Source organism: Haliotis rubra, unplaced genomic scaffold, assembly GCF_003918875.1.
Source record: "Haliotis rubra isolate DU_JTF1 unplaced genomic scaffold, ASM391887v1 Scf17, whole genome shotgun sequence".
Taxonomy (NCBI): Eukaryota; Metazoa; Mollusca; class Gastropoda; order Lepetellida; family Haliotidae; genus Haliotis; species Haliotis rubra.
Window position 1 is genome coordinate 1,548,517 of NW_025765669.1, and position 12,944 is coordinate 1,561,460.

General features: G+C 35.1%; 1 protein-coding gene across 2 annotated transcripts in view; it reads right to left on the bottom strand.

Annotated features, from left to right (window-relative positions):
• Positions 1-11,586, bottom strand: part of LOC124272461 (activin receptor type-1-like) — a 52,906-nt gene extending 41,320 nt beyond the window's left edge. For both annotated transcript variants that reach the window (XM_046707635.1, XM_046707634.1), the window contains exon 1: positions 11,506-11,586. In XM_046707635.1, coding sequence (XP_046563591.1) covers positions 11,506-11,563 — 58 coding nt within the window. In that variant the 5' untranslated portion in view covers positions 11,564-11,586. The remainder of the gene's footprint in view (positions 1-11,505) is intronic.
• Between the last annotated feature and the right edge of the window lie 1,358 nt (positions 11,587-12,944).

Genomic DNA, 12,944 nt, shown 5'->3' on the forward strand with positions numbered 1-12,944 from the left:
ACCTGATTGTTGTTTTTATGTTGTCATTTACATTTCATATGACATTTCATATCGTAATACGTGTTCTTGTTTTATAATCATTTACATGATATCATCAACTTTTTCAACATTGTCAATATCATCTGAAGTAATTACTCTGTTTAATGAGCTAACAGTTGAGTTTTAATACAATAAGAATAGGTTTGTGTATAAGCCCAAAAAATGTACTGAAATTATATTGTGATACAGATGTCTGTATATATTTCGCTAGTTAAAGTGAATGACAGTTGCTGTGCATGCAGATTTTAATTTGTACATAGCGAAATATGTATTTCAAGGTCAAAGTCACCATGTTCGGTCCCTGTTGCTTCAAAGGAAAATATATGTGAATGAATTTCTGTATATTTTAGGGTTAAATGATACATATACTTCTAAAAACATGGTATACAGTTTTAATTCATTATTTTGGAACACAAAACAAATATTGCAATATGTATCATTTGACTGTGTACTGCTTGTGCTGTTGTCCTAACAAAAAAATAGTCAGTGAAATAAAATTTTACATCACTTCGGCAAAATCCTATTAAGAAATAAGGTGTCATGGTTACCAGGCACTGATGCCAACCTCTGGCCCCGATTTCTCGAAACAAACTTAAGTTTTTACTCAAATTTCAAACTGAGTTGGACACTTTGAAACAGCTGAATTTTTAACTCAACTGCATTTTTTAAATAGAAAAGCCCAAACAACTTAAGTAATCTATCCACCAAACTCAAATTGTCTACTATGTTTGAGTTTAATATCGATTTCAGTTCATTATGGGAAATGCATTTTTTCAAATTTGAGTAAAAACTCTAACTTAAGTCGAAACTCAGACTTAAGTTTGTTTCGAGAAATCAGGGCCTGATAATTATCTTTAAGTAACAGCCCACACAAACTCATTTACAAGGACCCCCAACAACACATGTACCAATTATGGCAGAGAGGGCATATTACCCCGAACCTTGCACACATACTTATATAAGCAAACAGGCAAATGTAAACAAATACATAATTACAGGCCAGTGTGTGCATCAAGCAAAGATAAATGTATGCAAATATCAAAAGAAAGTCAACATACAAATGTTGGTTATAATTTGATATATATGAGAGCCTTAAGACCTTTGTGTACCTGATTTTACACGAAATATTAAGACATTTTCCCTCCTAAGCATCTATAATCAGGGTTATTCTTTCATCACATCAATGCCATGCCTCCACTTGTGTTCCTCTTCATTATCGATTGAAGATTTAATGACATTTCATCATTTTACTGCTTTTTATTACCACGGAAACCTCACTTAAATCTAAAAATATTATTTTTGTGTTGGCAACTGAACTGTAAGCCATAGGTTTTCTAAACACTTCTAAAAAATTAATTATTGAAGAATTGCTGCCTTTATTTAATGAAATTAGCTTAAAATCCCGGGAAAAGCATCCAGTGTTCATCTTGTACCTCATCCTGTCATCCTCGTCTTGCTTGGAGGTGTATTTTCTAAAACCTGTATTGCCTTGGAGCTGTGTACTGAGCAGTTTAAAACATATTATCAGATATTTTTTTAGCTGAGTCAGTTATTAGGTTCAGTTGCTCCATAAACCAACAAACTAGAGACATAATGGGCTTTGGAGGAATATTGGGCCCGTTCAACTCGAACAGAGCAATTCTACTCTCCACCCTCGGCATGGCAAAAATTGCTATGAACATCTGGTGGTGAAGAAAATAACATCATTTCACAAAATTTTAATAGAATAGCAACATCTCCTGTATAAATATTGGTGGCGAATTGGGAAAATATTCCCTCCCTCTTCAGCGTAGAGCAAAAGGTTGTTGAAGCATTTAGGAGTGTGGGATAAGGCAAATCAAGATGGAGCTTTCTTCGGGTTGGGGTAGCTCGGTCAGGTGTGTTGACAAAACATTTGTTGCTTCAGGCGATAGGAGGGAACGCCCTGGCAGTCGTGTAAATCTGTCCCTACAATTAGCTGGTGGATTCAAAATATCTCACCTTCGTTTGTCAATAAAGACCCCATCTTCTACCCAGCCATCAACATCCACCTGCAAAGCCCTCCACAAACTTGAGTGGTTGTGTCTATCTCGGACTTACACATCTTGGAAATATACTTCTTCAGTTGCTATTTCCTTATGCATACCAATGAACATCATGAATTGCTTAGATTTCAATTGCTGGAAAACTTTCCGTGGACAACAAAACCCAAACTTGGAGGTTAAGATATCTAGGAACAGACAAGTAAAACCTGAACTCCACTTGTTTGGAATATAAACACTTGGACTGAACTCCTGGGCAAACACAAAATATAAAATCTGATCCTGCGTAGTACCACTTCTACATTTACTGAGGCAATTTAAAATGCATAAAAATTCACCTGTTGGGGTATATCAACACTTAACGTCTTCAGTTCGGGGCCCAAACCAAAACTCTTTTAGGAAAAATTTACACTATAGCTCTACTCCTGGGTAATAAAACATTATAGCTCTACTGCTGGAAATAACGTTATAGCTCCACTGCTGAATAATAACATCATAGCTCTGCTGACAAGTAATAACAATATAGCTCTACTGTTGGATAATAACAGTGTTGCTCTACTGCTGGAAAATAATGTTATTAGCTCTGGTGATTGTTTACGAGCATAATAGCCCAATGTCTGGATGATAACATGATAGCTCTACTGCTGAGTAATAACAATGTTATAGCTCTACTGTTGGAACATAACATCACAGTTTTACTGCTGGATAATAACACCACTATTGCTCTGCTGCTGGTTAATAACCAAATAGCCCTGCTAGTTAATAACACTTGCTCTGTTGCTGGATAATAACAATGTTATAGCACTATAGCTGAATAATAACACGATAGTTTAATTGCTGGTTGATAACCTTATATCTGTGCTGGGTAATAACCCCAGTATAGCTCTGTTGCTGGATAACAATACTGTAGCTCTCCTGAAAGACTATACACTGCAGGGTAATAGCAATGCTATGGCTAACCTGCTGGTCTACAGCAACAAAATAGCTCTTTTCCTGAATTATGATGATAATAACTATAACAGAATAGCTCTTCTGCCATGTAATGACATGATAATAACTAAACCACAGATGTTGTCCAGGAAATTTGGGACCTTATCTAACTACATCTTATACCAAGACAGAACATACAATCATCTTCATCTCCAATAACCATTTGTGTATGTATGAACTGGTACCATCTGATACTGGACACAGAAGCAATTACGTCAAATATTGCTCCCCCTCTCACAACCAACACTGCCACCCAATGACACATCACAACCAAAACTGCATTCCATCATAAATCATGTCTGTTGTAACCACCACTTCTTAAATAGTTTAATAATGACGGTAGAAAAACTGATGAAAGAACTACAGTGGAGTTTTCTGTACTCGCTTGTTACCACCTGCTGTTTGATCTTTCCACCCAGTAATTCCATCTGGGATAAAATGGTGCTTAATGTCACTTTAAGGATTGCTGCACTTACATATCGACCGATCCAATTATTGATAAAATGATGATACACATACACATTTATGACATATTACCCTTTACCTCTAAGAATGATAATACTTATGAAACCTTTTTATGTATGCTTTAACAGATATAATCCATTCTATAACAGATATATACGTAACAGATATTATCCATTCTATAACAGATATATATGTAACATATATAATCCATTCTATAACAGATATATATGTAACAGATATAATCCATTCTATAACAGACATATACGTAACAGATATAATCCATGCTGGAACTGATATATACGTAACAGATATAATCCATTCTATAACAGATATATACGTAACAGATATAATCCATGCTGGAACTGATATATATATTATAATAATAAAATTATCATTTTTAGAACAGATATATACATGCTAAAACAGATATAAGTCCATTCTATAACAGCATTAATACATGCTATATGATATTTAATACATGATATGACAGATATAATATATTGCATAACAGACATTTGTGGACCAAATGACATTGTTGATTAGTTCCTCCCACTTCTCATCCCTGCCCTTCTGTCATCAGTACCAGGTGCAGGACTTAGTCATCACAAGCACCTGCAGCTCATAGTTAGATCTGGCCATAACTATCTTCATTATTACGCCCCGACAATTATCAGCATATACTCATTATACCAGGTCCTGATATACAGCCTGGCTTAGACTAGAAGTTGAATACTCACATTTGCAACCATATTTCATTTCCCTCACTCTTCTCACTATATGTACCTAGTTCCAATCCAAATGTGAACGTACTTAAAATATTTCACATTAAATAAAATCAAACTACATTACAAGGCACTCAGATTGTTTTTATAAAATCTGATTTATTCTAAAAAGGAAAAAAATAATTTAGAACTTTTTCAACATTATATAACTTTTCAATAACATTTGTTAGAGATTATTTAATGCACTTGAATAGACCCCATTCAGTCTATTTTAAGAAGTATTTATAACGATGTTTATAGAAATGAAGCCATTACTGATTTAATTACATCATCAGAATGAGACGGTTTAATATTCCCTCTACAAGGTTCTCCTTTCACCATCAGCAGTATTTAAATTTCCATGGAATCACTTTTTATCAAACTCAACAAAGCCACAGCCATTAGGCAGGTACACTTAAACAGAATCACTTTAACATGGGAGAATAATTAACATAATTGTTCAGTTGTTTGAACATGAATTATGTTTTCAAAAAAACCCACCACTTGGCATTTCTTCAAGAAAGCATTTTAACCTAGGAATCAGACTTAATTGTAGTTCATTACTATGGGAGGCAACATCAATACCCTTGCTCTTACTATGAACCCTATAGGGTAGAAAATTGATATCGCAATTATTCCACTTGATGGAGACGATCAATAGGGAGATGTTATTATGTTTTGAGAGATACCCTCACAATCACTGGCAGGAGCTCGGACACCGTTTAAAGCTACTGGCTCAACATACATGCTTTGTGTCATTAAGCTTCCTAAGTCTGTACATTATGTGGAAAGTGACAGTCATATCCTTTGTTAAAGTATGTTGTCTGTAACAACATTTTTTTTTAAAAAATAGGGTACATCTACTTTCAAACATGCAAAAAAATCTTCACTGTGAACAAATAGTTTCCAAAATATATAAATAATAAACCAAACAATTGTAACCATTTACTACGAAAGAGTCCATGAATACCTGTAATCAGAAAGTTGAATGTTACTAGATTCACTAGATTCTATTTTATATTTTCATTATCAAAGATTATTAAAACTTTTTAGATATGTAACCAATTATTGAAATATATTTGTTTATAAGATTTTGATATATGAGATTTCAGTTTTTACTGAAACATGAAAATAGAATATTCTCATTATTCTAAACTATAATATAACAAATTTTGGGCACATTTTCATCCTCTTTTCAATTACCTATGTCAATTAAACTTTTTTTTCCAAAAATTGGATGTGGTCATGGTGATATAACAAAAATGTTCTCTAAAAAGAAATAAAATGTGATTTTACATAAAATTTATATACCCTTAAACATAATGAAAATCCATAAACTATCCAGAAAGGCTCCAAAATGTGTATCATAGTCATGTGGTAATAGCTATTCACATATAAATAAAATAAAACTACATATCAATTTACAAAAATCTCAAAATTGAGTATACATCATTTAATCCTATACACTTTTTACAAAGAACTAAAATCTTCAAGAAATGAACCTCTCAAATCATACACTTCATGTACATCAAATCTTTCAAGCTATATGGCTGATGATGCTATCCAAAATTCAACTCTGGAATTTGACCAGGAATAATTATAAAACATATAATTGTAATATCGCCAGCCAGAACACATCTCGACAGGTGCTTGAGGCTCTCAGAAGCAATGCACCATGATCTTTCTCCAGCATCTTACTGGTCAGCTCTGGGTCAAGTGCCCAGTAGTCTCAACAACTGCTCAAGTACGGCAATTTTTTGGCGCTTCTCGTCTAATGCCGCTATTACTGTGATTATAGTCTGGGCCTTCGTCTCGACCAGTGGAGCCAGAGAGAGATGAAGGCATCATTGGACGCCAACAAATAAATGACCACTCTTTTTCCTATAATTCGTAACTCGGGGGGAAAAATTGGTGTGGTTGAGATTCCCGTCCATCAATTTGGAGAGAAGAAAGTCACGTATAACGCTGTGATCTGATTCACCTAACTATCTGACAATAACCCTTACTTATTCTAATTCCACAACACACTTTCCAGGCATGGTCACACAAGCCATGAACATCATATGTACTCGAATCTTACGTAAAAATTCTGTACATGTATTTATTATTTAAATCATCTGTTATTACAAAACATTTTTATCTTATGGTTCAGCCTTTTATCATTGCTGAACCAACATCTTGTGAGCATCAAATTTACACATATATGGAAATCACTAAACACATACAAATATAAAAAGTACAATTTTACACAATCCCATCAATTTTTTAACTGGCGCGCCTAGACAGGTGATGCATATATGATACGTATTCTCAGTTGTACCACAGATATGGAATTACCTTGGCAGAAAATTCAATATTAACCTTGAACTAACAATAAAGTCTGTATTGAAACAAAAAGCTTATGCATTGATGGTCTAAATACAATATCTACAGATAAGCTTTCTGATTTGATTAACATCTTAAGACCTAAAAAGAAGCTATTCCTGTCTATTGTCAACCCAATGTACTATACAGTATAACACATATTGCATAAATGCTGTAACAGCCCCTATAATATCATTACAAGACACAGACCCAGCGGTATCCTTTAGAAACATGTTCTTTGACACTTTGTTCTAAATGTTGTAGGTATATACTTGAAGCGAAAATATGGAGATTATTGATTATTTCCTGCACTGTACAGATGAAAAATCAAATTAAGAGCAGGAATATTCTTCTTATATTTCACTTGCATAATGGATGAGAAGGATAATGGTTCATCTTCTGTATTACCAGAATACAGACTCGGGTGGATGTGTTAGAAATCTGCACAGAGTTACCTGCCCTTGGGTGTAAGATACTTAGGTAGGGACTCGAGAAAGAGGTAAAGGGTTTGGTTTGGTAGATGTTTAATGTCGCACTCAGCAATATCCCAGCTATATGGCAGCGGTCTGTAAATAACTGAGTCTGGACCAGACAATCCAGTGATCAACATCAGCATCGATCTACACTATTGGGATACGATGACGTGTGTCAACCAAGTCATCGAGCCTGACTACCTGATCCCGTTAATTGCCTTGTACGACAAGCATGGGTTACTGAAGACCAGTTCTGACCAGGATCTTCACTGGTCTAAGGTGAAGCACAACTGAGCCTAATGCATTTCAATAGCATCATGCATGTGTATGTTTGTGCCTGCTTGTACTAACCAAGACTTATGCCGTTTTGATAGTGTTAGATCACAACAATACCTTCCAGTAGTTTAGATATCCCACTCAGACACAGCATACTGAGCTAATCAGTTGGTTTTATACCCGAAGTGCTGAACTCAAGGTGAGGTGAGGTGAAATTGGGTTTAACGTTGTGCTTGAGAATATTTTACTCATATGACGATGTGCATGTGTGTGTATGTGTATGTGCGGCTGCTGGTACTAGCCCAGACTTGAGCTGGTTTTATAGTGCTAGCCCACTGAGATACCATGCCGCAGTGAAGCATGAATACCCCACTCAGACACAGTATACTGACCAGTCCTTGTTGTACCCATTAATGCCGAGCGCCAGGCAGGGACCAACAAGTACCATATTTTAACATCTTTTGGTATGACACGGTCAGGGATCGAACCCGCAACCTTCCGCTCTTCAGGCGGATACACCACGGAGGCGGTCCCTTAACTCAAGGCAGGGTAACAACTAGTTCCACCTTTTGTATCAACAGGGACTAAACCTCTAACTTTCCACTCTTAGGTGATGGAGGTGGTCAATGACAGCTGTAGTGAGTGAGTGAGTTTAGTTTTTCACCACTTTTAGCAATATTCCAGCAATATCAAAATGGGGGACACCAGAAATGGGCTTCACACATTGTACCACGTGGGGAATCGAACCAAGATCTTTGGCATGATGAGTGAGTGAGTGATAATAGTTTTACGCCGGTTTTAGCAATATTCCAGCAATATCAAAATGGGGGACACCAGAAATGGGCTTCACACATTGTACCCACATGGGGAAACAAACCCAGGTTTTCAGCATGATGTGAAAACGCTTTAACCACAAGGCTACCCCACCGCCCCAATGCCAGCTGTACATAATGCAACCTGGAAGCACAAAGAAAACATACTCCTACCCACAAAGTTGTTGATGTTTAAAGTAGTTAGAAATAGACTGAAAGCCCTACAGACAAAATTTTGACTAAGACAAAACGATAAAGATAAATGTCAGCTTCATCATTCAAGTAATAATGCAGGTGAGTTTGTTCTGTGATCTCCCATGCCCTCCAGTCAGAATATAGAACAATACATAACCCTCACGCCTATACAAGTTTGAAATGTGTACACCTGTACACCTGCCTAATTTGGCATGAAATTATTTTTTATTTGCCACAGACATTGCTGACAAGTGGAACTAAACGTCCCCATTACCATGACATATGACTGACAAGCCAGGCCTGACGTTCCACACACTGGTATTGTGTTTTTAAATGAACGTGCAATTTATCAATAATAACTGAAATTAACGATTTGAATGGAAATGGCACAATGGATATTTTTTACCATAAATACACAACAGGTTTATTCATTTAATTAATTTGTTCTGCAATATACACACTCATTGTTGAACTGCATGTAATAAGGATCGGCAAATATTTGAATAATATTATCCTGAACACTGATATCAGAGGAGGAAACAAGATGAGTTGTTAAGGAAATATTACCCCATTCAGAACAGAGACAATATAAATAATCATTATAAAGTGTTCATCCTTTAATTATGCCCAACAACAATTGGCTGTACATGTTTAATTACAAAAATATACAAAGAAACATTGTGTTCCTCTTTATAAAGAAGTTAAAAATCAATAAATTTTCATCTTTCAAAGGAACTTGAGTATGCAGAGGCAAATTTCACAGAATGTATAAATTTGGTATTTTTCCTTACACGTTGTACTTTGTGCGCAATTACGGCCATCTTTAATATTGTTGTAATACTGTTGTTTTCCAGTTCTAAATATGTTTTTAAGTACGAAGGAGCCGGAGTGTCTCACACTGGTCGAAACAACAGGCGCAATTAATGACATCAATTATTAAATAACATCAGTAATTAGGAAATCACATTTTTCCAATAAGCTTCCTCAAGAGACCCATTTTGATTTCAAGCATTAATTGAATGTGAGGGAGAAAAACATGAATGACTCCAGTTCAAGACTTCCCAGCTTAATAACGTAACACATGTACCATCAAAAACAAGTTTGGATTCTTTACAATGCTATGTTACGTTATTTTTTAAACTAAAATATAGTCGACTTCCATTGTTCATGTAGTTTACTTCTCATCAGTATTAAACAATTAAAAACTGTGTTCATGTTGAAATAAACACAACAACGCCTTTATCATGGGCATGATGAGAAAATTATAAGTATAATATACTTTTAAAATACTTAGTATCATCTAACAAACCAGAACACATTTTACTGTTCAGATAAACCAACTTTCTCATATTATCAATGTTAGAAATACTACTCTCCTTTTATAGGGATATTTTTTTTATCTTTATATGACACATAAAACAGATTCTGTTTTAAGCAGACTGACATACCTGATTATCCCTCTATAATGTTGAGGAGTATATATGCATGATGAAAATAACTCAATAAAATCGTCTTGAAGACGTCAGAATTAATTTGAGTTGGTAATTTGAAATGGTATTATTCAAGACTTGAAAGTCCCCGCAAATCCAATGTGACAAAATTACTCCTATCTTTTTTCAATCATTATGCAGATTTGTCTGACCTGTTTAGCAGGCTGTTTTCTAGAGCTGGGCCATCTACCTGAATGCCCCAAGCAGAGCCCTTATCACAAAATCTTTATGGTCGAGTAAAATATTTATTCATTTTCACATACGACATTTTCCGACACACTATGGGAACCACATGACAGGGGAAAGGAATTAAATCATGTGTTCGTTAGTGATGTTCTCATATCACAGGGGGCAATGTAACAAGGTTTGAACAATATCTCTATCAGTTAATTGTTCCAAATACATTGTGGGGGACGTGCTCTTGAAAACGGAGAATCAGATTTGTATTGACGGAAAAGCCGTGAGTGTATGCAAGATGGACGATAAATTTATAATCATGAAATAGCAGACCTAAGAATAGCAGAACACATACCACATGTAAATCCTTTGTTGCCAATAAACTGAGAACGTATTTCAAGCCCCCCCAAAAAATTTAAATTAATTTTTTAAATATTTGTGAATTTGACACCTTTCCAATACATGAAATAAAATTTATGCATTTGTTCAACAAAGATTGATGAAATTTTTATTCAATGACATTTTTGCATTGCATAAAATAATTATACTGAAGACATAACTGATAAATTGAATTTAGGCTGGGTAATAACAAATATATTTCATACCACGAATATTACATATATAGTATGTTGACTGACTCAACAATTGAATTTGGATTTCTACGTCATACATACCACACAAAGTAATACATTGTGGATATGAAGACAATGTTCAAGGCACACTCAACGACTCCACTTTTAAGAAGTTTGTTAGAATTTACAGATTTTCTTCAAACAATTCAAATATTCAACAGCCAGTTGATCCGTCTGTGGACTATTTGGCTTCGGGGGAGCTAAAGTCAATGTTATTGTGTTTGTTCTACTCGGTTCGGGTCTAAACTTCCACAGTGGTGTACGCTTGGTGCAATATTTCTGTCGAGATTTTTATCTTCACAAATAAATTGTTACTAGACGAGCCGTGAAAGTATTTTATAATTCGTTCTGTGAGAAGAACATTCAAAAGGGCCCACGACATATAAGAGCCCACATTGAGAATCGGGAATCTTTCATTGCAAAGTACAATCGCCTAGCAAAGCCTTCACTCTATTTGTTTTGGTACAATTATCACCCAAGTGCTACCCCTCGATCTTGCGGTGGCGACACAAAGTCTGCACCCTGCAAATACACCCCAACAGCTCTTTTTAGTTCGTTTCACCCGCAGTTTCAAATATATAAACTTAAATCTGCTGGAAAATAACACAATTACACGCACAAAAAGTATTTTCTCGGTATAAACAACAGAATCCTCAGACGACCAACACAGAAATTGTTCACTCGCAGCATAACACTGAAAATCTTGTGAGATTCCGCGCTTCACATGGTGAGTCGAGCAGTGATATGAAAGCACATGATACATATAGCTGTAATCTACACAGACAACAAAAATTAGACAAATATACGTACCCAGTTCGATGGAAGCCGCCGTTACACCTAAACACAGCCACGAGCTGAGCGACATCATGCCGCCATTAAAGTGTCCTCTCGTGAATTCATAGCCCGGTCTGACCTCATGAATATGAACGAGGCATGAATATTCATTAGCCGCTTGGCACAGGGTTTCGTTCTTCACAAAATACCGCGAAATTGCCGGATGTTGATTCAATCGATCACATTGACCACCGAATCTTGTTCATATGCATGGCATAAATGACTGAATTAAGTCTGAATAGAATTAGTAAAGAAATTTTATCTAAAAATACGAAGGGAAATCTTTGACCGGAGGCAATTGAATGGCTGAAATAGTAAAACTGCCATTCTGTTCTCATCCTTTAATATCCTCTGAAATCTCATGATCGATTCATTCATACATAATACCCACTTGATAAAAAATACAGGATGTACATTGATTTTGAACACATTATATGGGGAAAAACCTGTAAGGTGTTCAGAAAACACATTGACAAAAATACGTCGACACATTTAATATTTATAGCGTTATTTATGTCACCGCGTTAAGTTTTTGTTTACTGGTCACTTTTTTAAATATTTGACATGTGACCAAGATTTTTACCCTTGACAAATATGAATATGAACTAATTTAGTGAAATTTGAAATTTAGTGCTGCATGTGTGCACTGGATATATGAAGTCCAACCAAAGTTGACAATAAGTCTTCCCCCATGAAAGATCTTCATATATAGTTCAACAGAAAGTATCGGTGGAAATGTTGAAATTAAAAAAATAAATCATATTGGCATATATTATGTCTAAATAAATATTTGCTTTGAAGATTAAACGAGTGTTGATGTGTATTTGGTATAATATTTCTAATCATTTTTATTTCTTTTTTAGGATTTAGAATCAGCTGTTAAATTGAAGTTCTGCCATGAGCAGTTATTGCTCTCTTGACGCCGAAAATGTATCAACATGTAAAGTCATTTTGTCCCTACACAAATTATTACTAATTTCCAGTCATCAGTGCCTTTAAATATATGTTACTTGTACGAAATATAATATCTACGATTGTTTAAAACAACAACAAACTTTACATACAGGATTATATTTAGGTACCGGTTTGAAGTTTCAATGTAAGTTTAATGTACCATAAGAGACAGGTTATATAAAACCAATAAAACCATGAATACGAGACCTTTTATGGATTAGCGATTTCAATCGTCCTAAGGGTCATATATCCATTTCTGTATTGCCCACAATGCTTCTGTCTTGTGTGCACAAATGCGTTTGTCAATATATACAGTATTTTCATGATAGATATGATTCATTAAAATAATGGCTTTTATTTATTTTGCAACAGAAAATATCCTAATTTGAGGAAATTGTTTATATTTTATTTCGTTCTGCGAACCACGCCGCTGGGGTGTACGACGGTGAAATGTAAACAGG